Below are 22,408 nucleotides of genomic sequence, written 5' to 3'. Positions count from 1 at the left end.
GCGAGCTTTCTGCCTGCCGGGGCGCGCGCAGGGACTCCATCTCCCAGTACGCCCCGCGGGGAACGCTGCCACAGCCAATAGGGCGGAGGCGCTGGGGTGGGCGGGGCCGGCAGGGGCCAATCCGCCGCGGGCAGCTGCGGCGGCGGAAGCAGAGCTCGGTTCCCGGCGGTGGCGGCTCAGCGACGGCTGCCGCGGGACGCCCCGGGCACAGGTAACGCCGCGGAGGGCGCGCCCGGCACCGCCTCTCCCCGGCTCCAGAGAAGGGTTGCAGGTGGGGGGGCGGTGGCCGCTGCTGCCGCTGCCGCCGCTGCTTCGGGCGGCGGCGGCGGCGGCAGCAGCAGCGAGGGGAGGGCGGGAGTGAGGAGCCCGCGGCCGGCGGCGGTACTGTGGAGCGGGGCGAGCGACTGAGGCGGTGGCGGCGGAGAGGAGAGGGGCGGGGTGGGGCCCTGCGCGGTGGCAGGAGCAGGGCGCGAAGGGCCGGGGACAGGCAGGGCTGGGCGGCTGGGACCAGGGTGGGCGCTGCGGGCGGCGTTGGGTGCGGGCAGGGGCGGCCCTGCGCGCCGCCGCGCTGCCGGGAACATCCGGGCCCTGCAGCCCCTCACGGCGGCACGGCAGGGCGGGGCGGGCCCGGGCGGCACGGCCGGCCCTCATTGGCCAGCGCCGTCCTTCCCGCCATTGGCTCGCGGATTTGTGAGGTCATTATCACGGCCGTTCCTCATTGGCCGTGGGGGCCGGTGTCGGATTGGCCGGTGTGGCTGGGGCGCGCCGCATTGGCGCAGGGCTGGCGGTGCCGCTAGCGCCGCGGCCAATGAGCGGGACGGGAGCGGGTGGTGGGGCCTGCCGGGGGCGTCGCCTCCTGCCGTGAGGAGGAGGTAAGGGGCGGGGGGCGTGACGCGCCGTGACGCAACGGAACGTAACGGTCGGCGGTGCCCGCAGGCGGAGATGAGCTCGCAGCAGTTCCCCCGCTCGGGCGCGCCGCCCGCCGGCCTGGGACCAGCGCCGCCGCCCATCCCCACCAGCGGCTCCGCCGGGCTCATCGCCCCCGCCGCCACAGGTAAGCGGGCTCCGGGCCCTGCGGGGCCCCCGCGGCTCCCGCGATCCGGGCGGGGAGAGGGCGCGGCAGCCGGTCCGGGGGCTGCCCGGGCGCAGACGGGGAGAACGAGGTGACATCGGCATCGCTGCCGCCTCCCGAACGCGGCGTCAGGGCAGAGCGGCCCCTCGGTCCCTTCCAGCTGTACGCGGTCGCTGCTTCTCCGCCCCGCTCCTCCGCCCCGCTCCTGCGCGCTTCCACCGGCGGGGGGGCCGGGGCGGCGGGGGGCTGGGAGCGGGGCGGGGGTCCCCATCGCGGTGGCTGCTGGCCCTGCCAGGGCTCCGGGTTTCCAGCCGGCTGGGGCAGCGGCTCTGCTCGCGGGAGGGTTTGTGCTTGGTCTTCAGCTCGATTTTTCACCTACGTGACATATTAAACAAAGACTTTTTAATGCCACCTGTTTGATGTGGGACTTTATGGTGGCTTCTTAGGTAATTACATATTTTCCAGTGGGAAGAAAAATTAGTCAGACTTTGTTTGGAGGACGTGTTTAGGTGGGCTCGTGAGAGATTCCCAGTGTTACGGGGCCCATCAGTTCTGAGAGGAACCAACAGAAGCAGTGCCAGAGTTCCCAGGGTTTTCATCTTCAAAAAATGTTTAATTGTAAGGGTGAATTTCTTTTATTTAGGCTGTTCCTGGCATCCCATCTCTGACCTGGTGGGGTACCAATGCGAACTTGTTAAACTATTTTACCTTTTTTCTCAGAGTTCCCTTTTTCTTTTTTCTGCTAGTGAGTGATGAATCAAGTCGCGACTCAGAGGTTGCTCCTAGAGAACACATTGGCTCTGGCAGCTCTATACAACCTCGAGAAGAAAAGCAAGAACCAGTGGTGGTTCGGCCATATCCACAGGTTCAGATGTTGACGCAGCACCACCCTGTCCAGTCTGGTGCCCCGGTGACAGTGACAGCACCACCAGCACATTTGACTCCAGCTGTGCCACTTTCCTTTTCGGATGGACTTATGAAGGTAATGAGGAGGTTCACGATTCGTGGGGGAAAAAATACAGTTGATGTGAAGGGTTAGAGTGTCAAGCAAAAATGAATTACACTGAAAGCTTCCCTGCATTTGGTTCTTTGGCTTTCCTTGCGTGCTTCTGCAGAGTGTACACTGCCTCATGGGTTTATCTGTCCTATATGATAGACTAAGGATTTCATAGCGTCATAGCATTATTTTTGAGGAGAATTTTTTGTCAGTCTCTGAAGAGAAGAATGATTTCAGTCAGGTTCTGAAATCTTCCCTTTTCTCTGCAGGAGTGGATGAGAATACTAAATTAACTGTTAATGCCTGGTATCTGTAGGGGAACACCATACCCCTAACAGATTCCACTTGTGATTCATGCTGTATGTTAAAAGTTGCTTATTTCCAGTACAAAAGATGCCTTTCTTTGTCCCTAATGAAGATGGAAAAGCTCTGAATGACCAATATCCTTCCTTTCCAAATACTTAGCCATAGCTACCCTTGCACAAAGCTGACTTTCTGTCCGGGCTTTGACCCCCAAAAAATGGTTTCTGCTTCACCACTGCGCTGTCATTTGGAATTGCCAACATTTTTGTCTTTGTATTTCTTGTAGCCTCCCTTGAAGCCCACCATGCCCAGCCGGCCCATTGCTCCTGCTCCACCCTCTACTCTCTCAGCTCCCACAAAGGTTCCTGGGCAGGTCACTGTGACTATGGAGAGCAACATACCGCAGGCTCCAACAATTCCTGTGGCAACAATCAGTGGGCAACAGGTCTGGTTTTTGGTTTCTGGCTTTTTTCTCTTCCACCTCACTACATGGTCAGATCAATACTAATATTGGTACAACTGAGGTCGGCTTTTGCAGCAGGAGGGAAAACAGAGAGAGCAGGCTTCCTCCTTCGGTGGCTACTGGTTGTTGGATCAGTTCTGCCTGGAACATTAACCCTCGGTCTGTTATCACTAGCTCTTTAGAAAGCTGCTGATTTGTTGTAATTGCCCAACTGATGTAGCACAGTGAGGCTGTGACAGCAGAGCTGCATCCAAAAGCTGCTGTGCAGCTGAGTCTTTCCTTAAAAGCTCCTGCTGTTTCAGAATCACTTGGAGAGTTGCTAGTGTAGACAAACTGCTGGGCTTCATTGCTGCAGTGTTTTTTAGCTCTCCTGGGAGCAGATTAGAAGAGACATGGTTTTGCAGTGTATTCTTATTAAAACCCTAGTGACAAAATTGGGGGGGGGTGTAGATAATGCTTTAGAAATACTTTTTTTTTTTTCCCTTCTAATTTTGACTGCAGAGCCAGTCCACGTGATTTGAAACCAGTTCACCTGAACACTCATCAGTAAATCTCTGAAGTCTCAGGGTTCAGATGTAAAGTGCCTTTAGGTAGATTTGAATTAGGCTGGCTAAATGCATGCAGCAGTTTCAGTGAACTTGTATTTTTATTAATATTCTGGAGAAGGCCAGAATTAGAATAGAATTAGTCTGTTACAGCATTTGCCAGGTTCCCACCATTCTCTCAACTTTACTGGAGAGGTGGTATGAATCTGTGCCTTAAATGTCACTAATGGCAGAAGGGCCATCTCTGGCTGGCATGTGGCTGACTGCTGGCTGGCCGTCACCCATGTACCAACCAGAAAAAATTTATCAATGAAATGGATAAATGTTTACACCTTCCTTCCACCCACAGTGTCAGCAGGCTCTGTAACTTTATCCTGTAGAAACACCTGCCTCTTTATGCACTCAACTTATAATGCATCCAACCTTTGTACACCAAGTATTTTTGTAAAAATCTCTTTCCTGTCTTTGGGGCTGAGATATAGTAATCATGTGGCCATTGATTCTCATCAGCACAGTTCATAATTTATTTTGGGGTTTGTAATTTCTTTAATTCTGCAGGGGCATCCTAGTAACTTGCATCATATCATGGCTACCAACGTGCAGATGTCTATCATCAGAAGTAGTGCTCCTGGGCCTCCACTGCACATTGGAGCTTCTCACCTACCCCGAGGTAAAGATCGAGCTGTGTGATCCCTGCCTTTTGTTCACAGCCTCTCAGGGGAGTGCATCTAGCCCTCGCCTCTAAAGTTCTCCTCGTGGCTGATGTGGCTAATACTTCAGCTGTTAAAGCTGCTAACCTTCTAAGAATTATGTTGCCTTCATCCATTTAGTGCAGGACTACATGACAGTATTTAAAATGCTGGCAGATACCAGGACGCCTGTTATTCTAGTTCTGTGCCGTTAAATTGGTGAACACTTTCAAGAAAAAGCATACACTGGTGTAGACTGACTTGTCCCACAAAATGTCCCGTGTGTTCTTGGTAGCAAGTATCGCTTACCTGTGGCAGTGGCACCTGAGCAGCTGTGAGGCCTATTCTTGTATCCACCTGTCGCAGGCTTACTCGTGTGTTTTTGTGCGTGCTAACGTACCACATTGTGTGCATCTGCATTTACTCTTGAGCTGAATGCTGGGGATAGCTACAGGGTCTTGTCTCCCAGGATTTTGGTTGCTATGACTTGCAAAAGAGGAGATCCGCCCCTTAAAAGCAGCCCTGTGCTCAGTATGGTCTGTGTAATTTCTGACTTATGCGTTATGGTTAGGTTTCTAGTTCAACTTCAAACTGAAATAAATTCAAGGAATCATTTATATTTGTATTACCTTTCATATTTGATGTTATTTGGTCAAGTCAAGAAAAATAAATTGACATAAGCAAAGACCTGATCCTCTTTTATGAGAGTAGTTGGAAGGACTGTGCAGCTTTATTTGCAGCTGAAGTAAAATGTAGTGTACTTGACTGGCTTCTTGTGCGACAGCTGCCACAAACTTTCTATTGTCACTTAGTGCATGTTTTCTTCTTTTTTTCTTCCTGCTCCTTTTCTCTCAGCTTGAATATTAATTTTTGAGGTAGTAATTTCAGTTAGGGGCATCTACAGAAGCTATGCAGTCTAGTTAATCAAATGATTTCAAGGCTATTTGCCTTCTGCAGTAATCTCTTATGATCAGGAGACAGCAAACATTATGCAAATTAATCAAATTGCAGGGTCAAAAGTTGTGGGTTTTTTTTATGTTTTGGGTCTTCTATTGCATGCCTATTTCTCTTCTGAACTTCATCAGATGCAGTGAGATTGTTGGTGTCAGGTCTTATTGACACAGTAGCCCAGTAATCGAACTGAATTACTTCTGCTGGCTTCCACAGCTTGTAAAAGATTGGATTTGCAATACAAGGTTGCTATAGGGGAATAAAAAGTATCAATAAAGCCAACTCAAATAAAATAATACTGACTCTTCCCCACATATTTTTGTGGACCTTATGTATATTTGTTGTAAGCCTTACTTTTAAACCAATGTCACCTAATACCTGTGAAGTACAGTAAAACCGCAGTGCGTAGCAGCTGGTGTCAGAGTCTGTCTCTGTGGTCATATGGAGCCGTTGGGGTGCGTGGTATTTTAACATGCTTGGTTTGTTTCCCAGGTGCAGCAGCTGCTGCGGTGATGTCCAGTTCTAAAGTAACTACAGTCCTGAGACCAGCTTCACAGCTGCCAAATGCAGCTACAGCTCAGCCAGCGGTTCAGCACATCATTCACCAGCCGATCCAGGCAGGTAGCACCCAGGCAGCTCAGCCAAACGCCGGCCACCAGCTCCAAGTTTCTCCTGGCACTTACTTGTAAAACATAACCTGTAATTGCATTATTTGCTGGGCTGAGGCTACTATCAGCTCTCTTCCGGTTCTGTTTCTTGGCTACCGGTTTCTAGATTTACTTTGTAATTTTTAAATGGTATATTTTTCTTTGTGCCAAAAATTGGGGTTTTAACTGTCTCCAAAGTGCTTAGAAACTGGGAAGGTAAACTCAAGTTTTAAAGTCTGAAAAGTCTGGTGCAATAATGCTCATGTTGATGTATTCTTAAATATATGTATTGACATAGAATTTTTAAAATATCTCATTTTAATATGCTTCTGTATTTCTCAGCTTATGTACACATAGGAGGGGAAGATTGTAGCTATCATCTGCCTCCAGTAGTACTGGTGTCCAGTGTTAGGATAAAGGGTTAAACATATTTACTTTGTGCTTTCAGTTAGTATCCCGATGTAATCCTTTTTGACTTCCTGTATATACTTGGGTCAGGGTTTCTTTTTATTCTGAAGGGAACTGACCTTTGTGTTTTATTTCCTGAAGACCTTCATGGGATCCAGTCTTGTTAACTTTGCTGATTACTGATTCCTATGATGTGCATACTTTGAGAACCAGGACAGATCAGCTTAGGAGCTCTCAAATCAATTCAGAAAGACTGGAAATGTCTTAGAATGCCAAAACTTGGTGATAAGATACAGAAAAAACAGTTTTAACCAAGTAATTCTTAGTTATTTTCTAAATAGTGGAATTTCTTTTTTTGATTGTGTCTGTCTGTCTTGTTTTAATAGTCTCGTCCTCCTGTAACAACTTCAAGCACTATTCCTCCTGCTGTGGTGGCAACTGTCTCAGCCACGAGGGCTCAGTCCCCTGTTATAACTACAACGGCAGCGCATGCTACAGAGTCAACCCTCAGGTAAGGGCGCGTTCAAACCTACGGTGCTCTGACTTTACCGAGGCTGCAGGAAGGGGAAACATACACGTTCACCATCCCGAGCTGATAATCCTCTAGATGCGGGATGGTACAATACAAAAATAGTGATGCTAGCACAGCGCAAATGCTTTCAGTTCTGTGAAGAAAAATTACTATAAACATGAACTGTTGTTCTGAGTTCTGAGAAGAAAAGACCTTAATCAATCAGTTTTGAAGTCCCGCTTCCTGGGAAGCAAGAGTTTCTGTGGCAGGAACGTGTGGCTAATTTGGCCCCGCTTTTTTTTATGAAGACATAATGAAAAACTGCACCTGAATGTTGACAAAGCATCCCTGACAGAATATCTCTTCTATGAAATGGTGGGAGTTACTGGTAAGTCTGCCCTCTTAGGTGGGTATGCAGGGCAGATGGGGACAGAACAGTGTAGTTCAGACTACTTGTGCGGCTTTTACCATGTACTTGATAGCAGCACTGCTTTCGCAGTGGAGGAGACCAAGGCCTGATGTGCGTCCTTGTGTTTTGATCTTTCATATTTAGTATCTATGTGGTTGTCTTTATGATTGTATTTCTTTCTTTCCAGTCGACCCACACTGTCTATCCAGCAGCACCCGCCGTCTGCAGCTATCAGTATTCAGCGGCCCGCGCAGCCCAGGGATACAGCTACTCGGATTACGCTACCGTCTCACCCAGCTATAGGAACGCAGAAGCCACAGCTCCACACCATGGCTCAGGTAAACTGCAAGAAGGAAAAAAATCTCTTGCTGCTTGTAGACGTCTTTTTTGTTTGTATCTTGAGGGCTAAGATTAAACACGGGAAAAGTGTTAGGTTAGAAGGTCACGTTCTTTACAGTGAATGCAACATTATTCCATACTAAGTATATAACTTAAATGTACTAGTCTTGTAACTCAAAGGTTTTCTTTTCATAGAAAACTATTTTCAGTACCGGTACTCCAGTGGCAGCAGCAACAGTGGCACCTATTTTGGCAACGAATACCATTGCTTCAGCAACCACAGCGGGTGAGTATTCATAATGCTATTGTGGGAGAGTTGTGGGGTGTGGGTTTTGTTGTTGCTTTTTGTTGGTTTCCTCCTTGAAGATGGAGCCTGAAGATGAACTGAGGGAGTTTTTATTTCTGGTGAAGACTGCATTTGGAAGTGCATGAGCAGACTTCAGGAGGGGAATTAATGGGTTGTTCAGGGAAGTCGTGGGTTGGGGTTTTTGCTCTCTTTATTTGGGTACAGATACACTGGTGTGATAGGGCTCCATAGAAAGATCTTGTATGGTTGTTTATTTTTCTCCTTTAGGTTCTGTGTCTCACACCCAAGCGCCTACAAGCACCATTGTCACCATGACAATGCCCTCCCATTCTTCGCATGCTACAGCTGTCACGACCTCAAACATCCCAGTTGGTGAGTGATTTCAGTTTTAGAGTGTGTAAATGGTGCTTCAATTTTTCTGTTTATGCTGGCAGTGTTTGTGTGTATTAGCAAATTAAGGAGGGGAAGAAAAGCAATTCAAGCCAAGAGAAACTAACAGGTCTGCTGTGGCATAACTTTTTTTAATACTAGGAAGAAATGGATGTTCTAGGAGGAGGAGGTAATGAAATGACTCATTAACTTATCCAGTTGAATTTTTAGACATACTTGGGCCCTTTTGGCTTTTCAGAACCTGCATTGCATATACAAGAAGTTGTAACTACTTGGTGGTAGAATATGGGTTTTGTAATTGATTTTGTAAGTTCCATCCTGTGCTTCTTGAGGCGTTAGGTGTAGTCTAGTCGAGTTTGATTAGTGTGTTCATCTGGAGGTGAAACACTAAGGTCTAAAGGGTGGGAGCTTTATTTGCCTGGGTGTGGAATCTGCCTGACATGTTTCCTACAGAACTGCATGTTTCCTTCTGTTCTTCTGTGTTTTTCTGCTGACCTCCTTGTTCTTTTTTTGAATGCTTGTTATATCTTTCCCTACCATAAAATTTCCAAAGCGTGAAGTTTTTCAGTGTTTCCTGTAAAGCTTTTGTAGGTGTTTTCTGTGTGTACTTGTCTGCCTCAATCTCATTTCCCTTGATCTCTGTCAAGTTCTGCTTTGAAAACTTGGATAAATAAGTTTTTGACAGCAAAAAGGATTGAGCTGGTCCTAAAAAATGCACCAAAAAAATTTAACTTCATTTGAGCACTCAAGTAAATGACTCTGTTAGCAAATGTAATTTGTATATGCACTTATAATATCCATTTCTTCTGGTATAAATTGATGAAAAATGCTTAGTTTCCCACATTCTTTCTGCTTATTGAGGAAACCTGTTATCTGTGTGGTTAGGAAACCATCTGGGGGTGGGGTGGGGTTTTTTGTGTTGGGGGATTTTGCCAGGAGAATTGATCTTGCCTTTGCAGTGTTTACCAATTCTTCCTTTGACTGTCAATTGATTACGTGTTTGTCTTTATGCAGCTAAAGTGGTTCCTCAACAAATCACACATACTTCTCCCCGGATCCAGTCTGATTACACAGCAGAGAGGAGTAACCTCATACCCCTCTCTAGTCACCGGGCATCTCCAAACCCAGTAGCAATGGAAACCAGAAATGACAACAGGTGGGGAGATAACAGCTCTGTGACTGAGAGTGTGTGTGAGTGGTTTTTGACAATTGTGCTGCTTTTCTAGGTTCTGATGTGCTGGAAATACTGTATTTTAAAAACAGACGGGGGGATTTGCTAGTTTTGAATTAATCATGATGGTTGAGATACTTGATAGCTTATGACAGATGAGATTACAAAACTCAGGGAGTGGCCCACAGGCAGGGGCTGAAGACAAACTGTTGAAATTGTGTGTGTAACACTTGCTCTTTTTGATGCCTGTAGGCAGTCGGTGCCTGTCCAGTTCCAGTATTTCTTACCGACATACCCACCCTCTGCCTACCCTCTGACTGCGCACACCTACACCCCCATCACCAGCTCGGTGTCCACCATTCGCCAGTATCCAGGTAAGACCAAGCTGGCTTTGTTCAGTTGTTAGTTCACGTACGAGCTTCAGTGATGGGAGAAGCTAAGAGGCTTTTCTGCTTGATTCTGACAATTTGTTACAAAGAGTCTTGGATGATTTGTTGGCTGAGTGGAAAGCTTGTGGGGAAGGGGTGTTGAACTGCTCAGAGGCCTGTCTGCTAAATACAGCTGATAACAGTTTTCGCAGGAGTTGTTGCACATTTGATATCCAAGGGCGTTTATCTCTGTAAGTAAAAGCTGTGGATTATACAAATCAAAACAGTTCACCTCCTCCCATCACAGAGCTGGTTTGGTTTGTTCTTCATTCCCTGGCGCTCCGACAAGGCCCTTTTAGTCTCTTTCCACATGAGGGTACAGTTTGAGAGAGAAACGAGAATCAAACCCAGAAAAAATAAGCTGTGTTGCACACTTTTGCATTACTATTCCATTAAAAGAATGGAGCATTTAATGTTTGACCTGTTGCAGTAATTTGCAGACAGTCAAAAAAATAACGTGTAATGTTGAACCCACATAGTCAACCCTAACTTAGGTCATTCTGTGACAAAATTTGGAGCGCTTGTACCTTACAGAGTGGTTTAGAACTGTTCTCAATGTGGTAATTCCCACAATCCAAACTGTAGAAATACGCCTGGTTTGGATTTTCATGGAAATGTGCTGGCAGCATCTTACCCTAGGGCGGTATAGGGGGAATTGGGAAGAACTTGGAGGCAGCAAAGCCCGTTTGCTGAGTGGGAAAATATACTCAGTGGATGAGTTACTGGGGCCTGTTCTTTCTGTCATTGAAATTCCAGTGAAAATTTGCAAGTCTTGGCTATACCTCATGTCAGGATTTGAGGTGTGCTTCAGGATGATTAAATTACTTGCAAAAGGGATGGGTGAGCTGCGTCTGTACCTTCCTGTACTTTGGCTGAAGGTTTTTAAGGAGAATGTGCAGCTGAGTGGTGGTGCTTGGTGTTGGCAGCTGTGCTTGGGGCACAGTTATAGAGCCCCTGACAGAACATGGCTGCAGACTGTCAGGAGTTCCAGTCGTGGCAGCGTCAGGCTACCATCACCCCAATAGGCTAATTTTTTAAAAAGCAGATGTAGGTTCTTAAGCAGGAGCTCCTTGAGAGAGGCATTTTGCTTGTCAAAGTGACATGAAGCAGTAGTACTGTGAAGGTACTATTTGTGGCAGTAACTGGTGACAACTCAAAGCAGAGGATTCAGGGTATGAGGAGGGACATGCACCTGTGCTGAGCACAGCCAGGTGAGGGCTTAGGTAAAAGTGCAGAGGAGACTTCTAAAAGATCACTGAGATAAGAAGCATTAACGCAGAATTTTCAGGAAGTATGTTGTCTGGCTTTCCAGATGCTGGTTGTGTTTTATATAGTATCCCAAAAGGATTTTGTTGAATAGAAAGTTATGCAACAAGAATGTTTCGCATAAGGTGTTCCACTAAGGGAATTAATGTGCCGTGCTTTGTAGAAGCCATTTTCAGAGACCTGGTGCTGAATTTCAGTTTTTTGACGGCGGTTTTTAGAGTGTCGTGTCAGCACAAGAACTTGATCGAAATCCTGTGACATTGACAAAAACAGCTTGTTCTGTGATGAGAGGGCTCTCCATTGTTAGCAGGCAAGTCCATTGTTGGCAAGTTTGCCCTTGCATTCTGTGCATGGCTGCAGAAATTGTGGTACTGTCCTGTAAAGACTGGAAATCTGGAGAGCCAGGAACTGCAGGTAGTCTCACAGTGTTGTGAAGGGCTGCCTGGGAGAAATGGGTCTGTAAAGGTGGAATTGTAGTTCCTTAGAGCTGTAAATTCAAATAAACGAATTGAGGTGCTTTGTTGGCAACATTGTTCTGCCACAAAAATATTTCGTGTTCGTTTGAGCTATGGGATCCAGCCTATAATTTTAAGCCCTGTTCTGAACCAGATAAGATTGTACTCGATTTCAGAACAGTTTGTGCACTTGCACTGAGGAAAACTTTTTTTAATATGTGTCTGGGGAAAGGGGATAAGGAAGTAATCCCTGTTGTAAGGTATTACACCTGAGTCTCAGCTTTCTCTGCTTGCTTTTGTACAGGCAAAGGTGAGTTTTTTAACTGATGTAGCAATAAGTTCTGTGGAGAGACTGTTTTTTGAAAAGAAATGGCTTAGGCTTCTGATTTTTTAATTTTTTTCGTTTTAAAAGCAGAGAAAAAGCTGAGTGTTGGTACTTAGAAGTGTTGTAAAATAAGCGAGCAAAAATAGCGCACAGCTTTCTAAGACTGGAGGCTGGGTACAGAAATGTAACGTGAGTCTAGAGTTAAACTTGATCTTTTCTCTCTTGTTGCATTTTGGAATAGAATGGAAATAAATAGTAATGCTTAATTCTTCTGGCGGACACTCTGGCCTCTCCCCTCTCAAACTGTACTACTGCAACAAGCAGGCTGGTCAATTAATTTTCCAAAGCAGAACAGTGTTTGGAAGTGCGTGTGTGTGTGTGGTGCGGGTGCCAAGCAGCGTGCAGGGCTGCTGTGACGAGGTGCCTGTGTTGCTGCTCCCAGTGTCAGCCCAGGCGCCCACCTCGGCCATCACGGCTCAGACCGGTGTCGGCGTGGCCTCCACCGTCCACCTCAACCCCATGCAGCTGATGACTGTCGATGCCTCTCACGCCCGCCACATCCAAGGCATCCAGCCAGCACCAATCAGCGCCCAGGGCATCCAGCCAGCACCAATCAGCGCCCAGGGCATCCAGCCAGCACCAATTGGGACGCAAGGACTGCACCCCGCTGCACCAATCGGCACGCAGGGACTGCAGCCGGCACCAATCAGTGCTCAGCAGCCACAAGCTGATGCCAAGACCTCAGGTAAGAGCGGCGGGCAGAGCTCTGGCCCCGGGCACAGCCACCATCCCCGGGCACAGCCACCGGCCTGCGCTCCCACAGAGCCGGCCTGTTCTGTGTTTGCTGTGGCTCACAGTCATCTTGGCAGTCTCTGTGGCCCAGCAGGGGCACTGAATACACTCACACGCATGTTCTCCCAGCAATTTTTTTTTTTTTTTTTCGTACATCTTGATTCATTTTTTGAAGCATGGCGGGTGGAGTGTGTGGGTGGCCTTGAATGGGTTGCTTCTGCGGAAAAGACTGATAGTGCCTGAGCTTAAACAGTTCTCTACCCACGAGGAGAGTCTTGTGGGAAAAGTCATTTACAAATAAATGATGTTCTCCAAACTATTCTGCTATGCGTTAGATCACAGTAGCACTTAACATATGGCCAGGTACCTTCAGCAGTTGGTAACCTGACCTTGGACTGCGACAGAAACCATCTTTCATTAAAAATGATGGGTCTGATGAAACCCCAGCAGCTTACTGAAGAAATGGGATACAGCAACCAAGAGAATGTGCTGTTGCAAAGCTGGCAGACGTATTGCGTGGTGAATTCCTGACCGTCTAAACGCTCTGCATCAGTTGGTTGGCCAAACAGGCTTTGGCAGGAGGTCACAGTGTAAACACAGCTGATGGTGCTTACTTACAAGTGGCATGTATTGCCACATAGACTGTACCAGGTGTGTTACTCTGTTGACGCAGTTGTCGGTGACTAGCAATTTCTGTGTTTTCTATTTCTTCTGGAAAAGATTATTTACCTAGCAGCAGTTGTTAGGCAGGAGGTGGTTTCCATCTTCCCTGCAGAAGGTTCAGTGATCAGATTGCTTGTAGCAAAGGTATTACTTACAAAATAGCCTGAAGGTGCTGCGGTTAAAGATTGAGGGAGTCAGGGGAGCGCGGACAGCGTGCACTGGCAGACACCTGCTTTGTCACCAGATTTCCTTAAGTAACTGCTGCTTTTTCCTCTCTGTGTCTGTTCTTCTTGTCTGCTGTGTCAATGTCCATCCTTCCCAGCAGTAGTCTTGGCAGATGGAGCCACCATTGTAGCCAATCCTATTAGCAACACATTCAACACAGCTTCTGCAGCAACTACAGTTGTGCAAACCCATAGCCAGAGTGCCAGTGCCAGTGCACCAGCCCAGGGCTCTTCCCCGCGCCCCAGCATCCTCCGGAAGAAACCAACCACAGATGGGTGAGTAGAATTGAAGGTGACATGTGAATGACGCGTCTGTGCAATCTAGCCTGGCTAAACAGAGTCATTTCAGTGGAGATAAGAAAACTTGTAGCAGATTATTCAGTCAGCAGTAGTTGTGAGTAACCCGCTGATCTGTGAAACACCCTTTTCCTCCCCCAGGGTAGGATATAGCTCTCTTTTACTGTCAGTAATAAAATAACAACGGTTTGTCTCTTAGCTGTTGAAAGTGACCTTTGGAGGGAAAGTGGATTTGAGGCTTTCTTGCTTAGTGTAATAAAAACAAAGAGTTCATAATCTACTAAAATTAGAATGGTGTGCTTTGTCTTCAGTGCTTTTCTTGGAAGAATATGTGGATGAGTAGAAAGGATAGGATTAGTACCCTGCTGTGAAACCTGATTAGGAAAAAGGGAGGGAGTAACTTAAACTCTTAAAATATTTTATATTGTCTGTCTGATTTTAAATGCATGAATAAATAGGCAGTTTTAGAATTAATAATGCATGTCCTCCCCACTAAGGACTGAAAACATTTGCAAATTGTGTTCTATGAGACTAAAATTGCGTGGTTTTTTTATTTGGGTGGAAACCTTTTTTAAGGCAGAGAAGCTGCAGGCTATAGAACTGAAACAAATTAAAGCAGCAGAGGTAGATCACTAAAGAGTGTTTCCATTTGAGACACTGATTATTTTGGACAACGGTTTGACTCCCGGCCCCACAGGAGTCTCAGGAGTCTCTAAAATGCTTTTCTGTGTTAAGCCCTGTGCTGCCTGACATCCACGTTCAGGCCTTGAGGTCTTGGAGTCAGGCCTGGACACAGTCTCCTCCCACTAAACAAGGCAGGTGCCTGTCTGAGCATTGTTAAGTTCCAGATGATTTGCTTAGTCTTAAGATAGCAGCTGGGGGGCAGTGGCGTGGGCAGTGCTCCCTTCACCCCCTGGAGGCCCAGAGAGATGCTCCGAACAGCAGGGTGAAAGTAAAGCTGGGGTTCTTGGAGCCGCCCTAAATGGTGGCGAGACTTGCCGGAGCAACTAATCTTTTTATCTTTGAAGACAATAAAACTTAACATCTGATTTGAAAAGTAAAATGAGACCCTTTCTGTAGCAAGTCAAGTTATGCGAAAGACAGAGCTGTAACTCCTGTCCTGGTTTGGGCAAGAGAGGGTCGATTCCTTTGCTCTTGGTGGTGGGGATCTTAGATCTGTGTGTCTTTTACAGGCTGGCAGTCCGGAAAAGCTTAATTCCACCCCAGCCACCTGAAGTAGCTAGCACGCGTGTCGAGAGTACTATGCGAAGCACATCTGGATCACCAAGGCCTGCTGGGTAAGACTTTAGGAAACAACAAACTGCATAGTAATAGTTCCATTATATTTGTTTGATTTGCGTTCTTTGGCTACTGAAGCAGTTTCCTTTCTTTTGGGAAAATTAATCTATTTGGAATCTGTCAGTGTGATGACTTGGAACAGACTTGACTTGTTCTGCTGTTGCAAAGCTGAGGCAGTAGCCTTTTAAAAGCTGTGGCTATGAGCTTCCATATAAACAAACAAAGAACCCGCTGCTGTTGTAAAAGAGAAGCCTTAACTTTTTTTCTATAGTACCTGGAAGTTAGTGCTGAAGAAAGGTAAATGGAGCTTCTGCCCTGCTTCACTTGAGATCAGTGGCTTTACAATTTACTGTTTTATAACAATTAGCCACAGTGGGAGCCTCTTGCAAACAGAGGGTGGGGAGCAGTACAACTTTGGGTGAAAGTTCCTCTTGTCTGCATTGTGCAGCTGCCTTGATACTTTTACAAGTATTTCAAAGTTACCTGGAATTAGTCATGAGATTGATTGTTACAGTGAGTGGAAGAAAATATCATCCATAATAAATACAGAGGATTAGAAGGGGAGCAGAGGAGGAAATGTAACTGAGGTGACACCGTCTCTGTTAAACACATGAATGAGCCAAGGGTTACTTGCGGGTGCAGGAAGAACTGGATAGTCTGAGTGCAGCTTGGCCCTTTCACTTTGTGCTAGGTCGCCATGACTGAGATGCAGTTGACTTCAGCTTGTTTTTTTTCCTTTGTTTTGTTTTGTTTTTTTTAACATTACAGTGCCAAGCCAAAACCTGAAATTCATGTGTCCATGGCCACTCCAGTCCCTGTGTCTATGGAGGCAGTGTCTAACCAAGGTGGGGAGCAGCCCACCATTGCTGTCCCCCCTACCTCGCAGCAGCCCCCCTCTGCCATTCCAACGATAATCGCAGCAGCCAGTCCCACATCGCAGCCTGCAGCAGCACTGTCCACCATTCCAGGAGCTGTCCCGGCCGCTCCACCAACTTCTACCACAATTGTGGCAGCACCTGCTCCTCCATCAACCATGAGCGGTGCGCTGTCAGCAGTGCTGGGTCCTGCCGTACCGGAGATAAAAATCAAAGAGGAGGTGGAGCCTATGGACATCATGCGACCCGTGTCTGGTAGGTGGTGGTTAATCATCAGGTTGCTACTTTTGTTGTTGAGACAGTGGAGGAATTAAGAGCATTTCAACACAGCCGTCCTGAAGATGAAATTACATCTCTTCTGTGGTAGCACCAAACACCAGTTAAAGGGTTCCCTCATGCCCTGTCACTTAAAGTTTTTTCTCTGTCCTCTCCCTAATCTCCCATGAAATCACTGTGACTGCTTTGTTCATGTTCAAATGATCCAACTCCAAAGAGTCGGTGCAAATTCAATGTTTAAAACACTCACACACAGCAGCAGTACCGGTGTATTATGGATCAGTTCAGTTAACTTCTGTTTCCTTGCAAATCCTACTGTTCACGTCCAAGGGCCTGTCTTGTATGTGAAGAATTAGTGACCAGGGTAGGATTTCATAGTGTACTCCTGTGACTCACTGGTATTTTTCTCTAGGACTTCTTAAAATATTAGTTATATTGCTTTCCTTATCCAGCTTGGCCATAGTTGCTATCATATGGCACGATCAGTAAAGTTCAGATCCTTATGGATCTTGGGTCAGGCACTCTGTACTGTGGCAAAATGACACAAATGCATCCCACACGCCTGAGTGTCAGAGTTCTGTTTTAGTTGTTGGTTTCACCACTCTCCTTCAAGCTGCATGTTGTCCTGTGAGGGAAGAAGCTGCTTGCTGCAGGTGTCTCTGGTGCACGGCAGATAGCATTAAGCTCTTCAGGGTTCTTTTGTCGCTTACTGGCAATTGTGGGTATGCCAAATTGTCAGGTAATCCCATCCCAGAAATGTTTTGCTGTAGCCTTAGTCACAGCTGATTGAGCTTATCCTTCCAAGTGTCAAGGGGTATTCCCTCAAGCCACCCGCTGCTCTGCTGCCCAGCATCAGAGGCGTGTTCAGTGCTGCAGTAACTTACTGGTGCGGTGCTCTTGACTTGGTGGTACAGGCAGACCCTTGCGAGGAGAGCACTGCAGGCTCGGTTTGCTTGCATACAACTCTGCTCTTATTAGTAGGGGAAAGGAACTTGCTTGCTGTTGACTGTGATCCATGCTGGATTACGTACAAAGATACCTTTTCTGCGGTAGCGCAAGACACATTAGCATGGATTCCTTTTTGTAGCGTTAAACTAATACAAGGTTCAAATATGAAGGAACTGAGGGACAGTTGTCTCTGCTCTCATTCTTACACTAAAGATCTTAGCATATAGGCTTTTCCTAGCGATTGCTGCTGGCTTAATGTCTGGCCTTCTACGCATACGGAGCTGAAGTGCTCATATACTTCATGCTCCTCACAAGGCGCTTGAACAGGAGCTACTGTTGGAGGTAGTGTTCAAACAGTGTTAAGTGTGTTGCATTTACGCTGCTGATGGTTTGGGTTCTTGTCCTCTTTCCTTCCCCTCAGCAGTCCCTCCTCTGACTACAAGTACTGTGTCTCCATCTCTGGCATTGCTGGCCAACAACCTTTCAATGCCTCCAAGTGATTTGCCACCTGGTGCCTCCCCGAGGAAGAAACCCCGTAAGCAGCAGCATGTCATCTCCACAGAGGAAGGGGACATGATGGAAACCAACAGCACTGATGATGAGAAATCCACTGCCAAAAGTTTGCTGGTGAAGGCAGAGAAGCGGAAGTCTCCTCCAAAGGAGTACATAGGTAATGTCATTTCTGATGTCTTTGTTTTCCCAAGTCAAGTGTCTGTTTCTCAGAGAAGGTCCTCTGTCAATCTCCCACTTCCTAAATGTAAATAAGAGAGAATCCAACTGTCTGTTCCCCCGCACTTTCTGCATAGTGATGTTAAGGGAAAACGACCTTTCTCAACACGTAGAGCATAGTTTTGTGTGGGGTGGTGCTTACTGCGGGAGTTACTGTGTCACGCTGATCAACTTTCACCTACTTAACAATAACAACACAGTTCTCCCTGGATCCTTTTCTAGATGAGGAAGGTGTAAGATACGTCCCTGTGCGTCCAAGGCCGCCTATCACGTTGCTCCGTCATTATCGCAATCCTTGGAAAGCTGCTTACCACCACTTCCAGAGATACAGCGATGTCCGGGTAAAAGGTCAGTCTGTTGCTTGTACTTTGACAGTCCCATTCCTCTGGGATGAGCCGCTTCAGCGCACCTTCTCAGGGTGCCTTAGGAGCATTCTTAGCTAGCTGCTGTTGATAAGCAATCCCAGAAAAAGGTTTTAATTGCCATTTGGAAAACAAGGGTTGATCAAGTGAGCTAATGAGTTTCATTAGCTAGATGTTGCCTAAATCTCTTTCACTCTCAAGATGGAGGAAAGAAGGGAAGAACACTACGTACAATTAGCTGTAATTTTGTAAAAGAAAAAGTCGTATGGTTATTGAGAAACCTACTTACGTACAGTGATAGAAACTTACTAAAAGTAATCTTTAAAGAAATTACATGCTACAGTGATACGTACTGCAGTTTACTCTTCAAATTTCCTTACTCCCTAAGAAACTTGCCAGGTTAAAAAACATTCTAGATTTAGTGTAACTAGTCTTGTCAACTAACAAATGGACTTTTAAAGATTTTTTTTTTCCTAATAGGTGGAAAATAGAGATCAGATACTAGTTTTTAGGCTTGTTAGCTAGTATCTTCAGAATCCGTAAGCAGATTGGATTTTTACAACTATGTAAATATATCGAGGAGGGAGTAGATACGTATTTCAGTGGTAAAGGATGGACCTCTTTTTCAGGCACTGAGCACTACATTCTTTAAATGGGGAGAAAATGGGATATAATACAATTTTTCTGGAAATACCTGTTAATAAGCGAAAGCAGCGGTCAGATATATGGCAGATGGGTAGCTGTTTTCCTGTCTGAATCAAAACGTTGGTCATAATCATTTATTAGGATGTATGGAGAGCAGGATTTGGGTTCATGTTTTTGTTTGAGAAGAGAGGTCTGGGAAACTCCTGAAATTTAAATAACATGTCCTTATGTTTGCGGTGACAGAAGAGAAGAAGGCTATGCTACAAGAGATTGCCAATCAGAAGGGTGTGTCCTGTCGTGCACAAGGGTGGAAGGTCCATCTCTGCGCAGCACAGCTACTACAGCTGGTAGGTGAATGGGCTTGGCAGCTCCCTATGGCACGGGGGAACACGGAGTTGCATAAGACAGGAGGATGTTTTCACAAGCTCAGGACATGGCCATTGGGAATACCGTAAAGGAGCTGGTGTGTAGTGCCCAAAGGGAGTGGGACGTGCTTTCCCCTTTCTCAGGAATGTGGCGTAAGTGGCTTGGAAACTTAGTGTTGATTTTGATCCAGACATAAGAGCTGATGTATTTTGTACAGATGATCAAAATTGGCAACTCCCTCCTGCTGATGCACAGGTCTGAAGAAGCGTCTGTTTGGGATGGTGCGGCTGATCTGAGGAGGCAGCACTGATCCACATTCCTGGATGCTTCTGTTTCAGGTTGGGGGTGAGGTAGGTGCTCTGCATTCTAGCACCAAACTCCCCAAAACCTCTGCATTCCTGGAATAGTATTGTGAGAAATAGGGGAAACAGTTCTGGTTAGGGTCCATGTTTGTTCAGAAGTGGAGCGATACTGTGAACAGGGTGTTAGTAAGATTGATAGTGCCACACTACATCAGAGGCTCCATCTTCTGAATTACTAACATGAGCAGCTGAGAGAGGAATGGATTGTCATCTTCTCTGTGTAGCTTTCTTAATGTGGGCGAATGTTTTCGGGCCTCGTAGTGAACCTTCTCATGAAGTGCTGATGTCTTTTAGACAAACCTGGAGCACGACGTGTACGAGAGGCTGACTGCCCTGCAGGAGGGACTCATTCCGAAGAAAAAGGCGGCGACCGACGACGACTTGCATCGAATCAATGAACTGATACAGGTAGGCTCCTGTGGCCTCCTGACCCAGCAGAACTGCTTTACCCTTTGTTACAAAATACCCCGCTGTGGTTAGTAAGAGCTAATGCTGGCTTATGAAAAAAGAAATCATATAGGTACACTTACCGTGTTTCCGGTGTCAGTGGGTACAGGCAGTGTTAGGAAAAGGTGCAGTGATTGCTTAGACTGGGCCATCCGCTGTTAATGACAGCTGTGTTTCATTTCAGGGGAATATGCAGAGGTGTAAACTGGTGATGGATCAAATCAATGAAGCTCGAGACTCCATGCTAAAGGTCCTGGATCATAAGGATCGTGTTTTGAAGCTTCTAAACAAGAACGGAACTGTCAAGAAAGTGTCCAAACTAAAGCGGAAGGAGAAGGTCTAAAGCCAGGAAAATGACTCTGGAAATGGAGAACGTGTACAGAATGGAGTTGAACCTTTTTGTAGTTTGGGTTTATTTTTAAGCAGAGCATCTGAATAAAAAAGGATGAGTTTAGGGAACAGATGGCAACAGATGGACATGTGAAGCCTGGTGACCTGAAGGGATTGTCACTGATCTGTCATAATGAACAAAGATTTCTCTCAGGCTCATCCCTTTTTAAAGTCTTTCCAGTCCCATTTGTTTAACCCTCCTGATGTGTCAGTGCCTACTAATTGGAACTAGTAATGCAACGTGTGGTGGACAGTGCTCCCCTGTTCTACAGCAGAGGGGTAAATGTACACAAGGTGTGTATACACCTGTAACGCAGGAGATTCTGCAGGGGACACCAGGAGGCTGACATACAGGTATCAACCCAGACAGCAGCCGTGCCGCAAAGCATTGAAAATTACACCACTCTGTTACCCCAGTCAGTTCTTGTTCTTCTGACCTTCCAGTGTCTGAAGTAGCCTTCTTAAACCAGTGCCACTGCACTAGGAGATCTGCCGCCACATTCAGAATCTCCCATGGTTCAGAAGCCCTAGCTGTCAAGTTCCAAAAGAAAAAAAAGAAAAAAAAGAAAAAAAAAAAAAAAAAGGAAAAAAAGGAGGAGAAAAAAAAAAGGGGGGGCGGGAGTGATTTCAAAGTGATTTTGTAGTGTCCGTGTGTGTGTGTCTGTGTTGGTGCTCTGGGATACTTGTTCTGAAGTACCTCTTGCAACAGAGGACTTCCTGTAGCTGGTATAATGTTAATTATATGTACCACATACATCCTGAAAACATTAATAAAGGACTTCGAGGTTTTTGTATGCGAGTAGTCTCTATACCTTGAGACCAGTGAAACTATTCAACTTGTAAACTCAAAAACAAGTTAAAGCCTTGAAAGGAGCCTTTTGGGGAGGAGAGGCAGAATGTTGGAATGTTGTCAGCCTCGTGCTGTGAAGGGAAGAGTAAATTAATTCATGATTCAGCTCTTAAAGATGCAATATTAATTGCCCCCCATGCACTTGCATGTTTAACTTTAACTTTTTGGAAAGTGTGCCAAATCGGGTCGTTTTTAGTCTCCACAGCAGGAGGCTTCAGTTGTTTAATGAACTAATTCTGTTTTAAGAATACTTGTTTAACTCATCCAGTTACAGGGCTACTACCTTGACTTTATTTGGAACTGAGTTCTTTCAGAAGTTAGCATAGAAAAAAAGGTATTTAATTCCTTATCTCTGATACTATTTTTTTTAGAGAAGTAGAAGGTCCATATATATAGTTCTTGTGTTTTTAATGCTTGCAAAACGAACTTCAGATTTGTCTCAATGGCACTCTCATTTTCAGATTAGCTTGATTTTACTTCTTAAAATAAAAACACTTTCATTGTGAGATAAAAGTCTAGTATAATGTTATTGTAACTCCGGTAATGGGAAAGTTCTGGTAATTGATTGCTAATTTCCTTGGCTAGAAGAAAACACATCAAAATATCTCCACAGCTTTACAAGCCCACAAGTGTGTATACGTGTGTATGTTGAAATGCATGAGACTGGCACAGCACAAAGGAAAATGGGAGAGGTAAGACATGCAAAGGTGGGAATCAAATACACTGCTGCTTATTCACCTTGTATTTTGCCTCAGGAACAGATCATGCCTAACTGGGCAAGTATTTGTTTGAGGTTATGGTAATAAAACACTTGAGACCTTCAATGTTCCCAGGTTCTCAAAGACTCTTGCAGGAAGCTCGCTGACGGTTATGAAGTTGCTTTTTGTAGGGTTGAGAACTGTTTGGTATGGTTGGCAAAGGGCCTTTGCATGAAATCCAAGGCAGCATTGGCAACAGGTGAGGTTTGAGGAGGGAAGGATTCTTTTAAGGTTTGCAGAAGTTTAAAAACTTGCTCTTAAGCCTTCCTTCTAAGCTATTCTCATATGGAAAGACTCCTGTAGTAACCCTAGTTTTTATAAACTGGTATTCAAGGCTATCATCTAGGCTGTAAGGATCCATGCCATTCCATAAACTTAGGATAGTAATTTCAGCATTGTCTAGTGCTGCAGGAACAGTATAGATTCTGTAGGAGAAAGTAAGATCCACA

The 22,408-nt window shown here is 46.0% G+C and overlaps 1 protein-coding gene across 4 annotated transcripts; it reads left to right on the top strand.

Annotated features, from left to right (window-relative positions):
* Window positions 1–126: 126 nt before the first annotated feature.
* SAP130 (Sin3A associated protein 130) lies at window positions 127–21,145 on the top strand. Of its 4 annotated transcripts, none has more exons than XM_040612658.1 (21): window positions 127–211; window positions 937–1,054; window positions 1,819–2,054; window positions 2,659–2,817; window positions 3,939–4,050; window positions 5,513–5,637; window positions 6,462–6,586; window positions 7,183–7,333; window positions 7,530–7,620; window positions 7,909–8,013; window positions 9,046–9,187; window positions 9,455–9,576; window positions 12,119–12,421; window positions 13,457–13,631; window positions 14,846–14,950; window positions 15,720–16,081; window positions 17,472–17,720; window positions 18,002–18,127; window positions 19,030–19,133; window positions 19,809–19,922; window positions 20,146–21,145. In XM_040612658.1, the coding sequence occupies exons 2-21, from the start codon at window positions 943–945 to the stop codon at window positions 20,302–20,304; spliced, it is 3,177 nt and encodes a 1,058-aa protein (XP_040468592.1). In that variant the 5' UTR covers window positions 127–211; window positions 937–942; the 3' UTR covers window positions 20,305–21,145. The 4 variants fall into 4 exon arrangements, with proteins under 4 accessions (XP_040468592.1, XP_040468593.1, XP_040468591.1 ...); XM_040612659.1 differs by having other exon boundaries at window positions 13,454–13,631; window positions 17,475–17,720; XM_040612657.1 differs by having other exon boundaries at window positions 13,454–13,631.
* Window positions 21,146–22,408: the final 1,263 nt, after the last annotated feature.

This window comes from Falco naumanni, chromosome 13, assembly GCF_017639655.2.
Source record: "Falco naumanni isolate bFalNau1 chromosome 13, bFalNau1.pat, whole genome shotgun sequence".
Taxonomy (NCBI): Eukaryota; Metazoa; Chordata; class Aves; order Falconiformes; family Falconidae; genus Falco; species Falco naumanni.
This window is presented reverse-complemented; position numbering and strand designations above follow the sequence as displayed.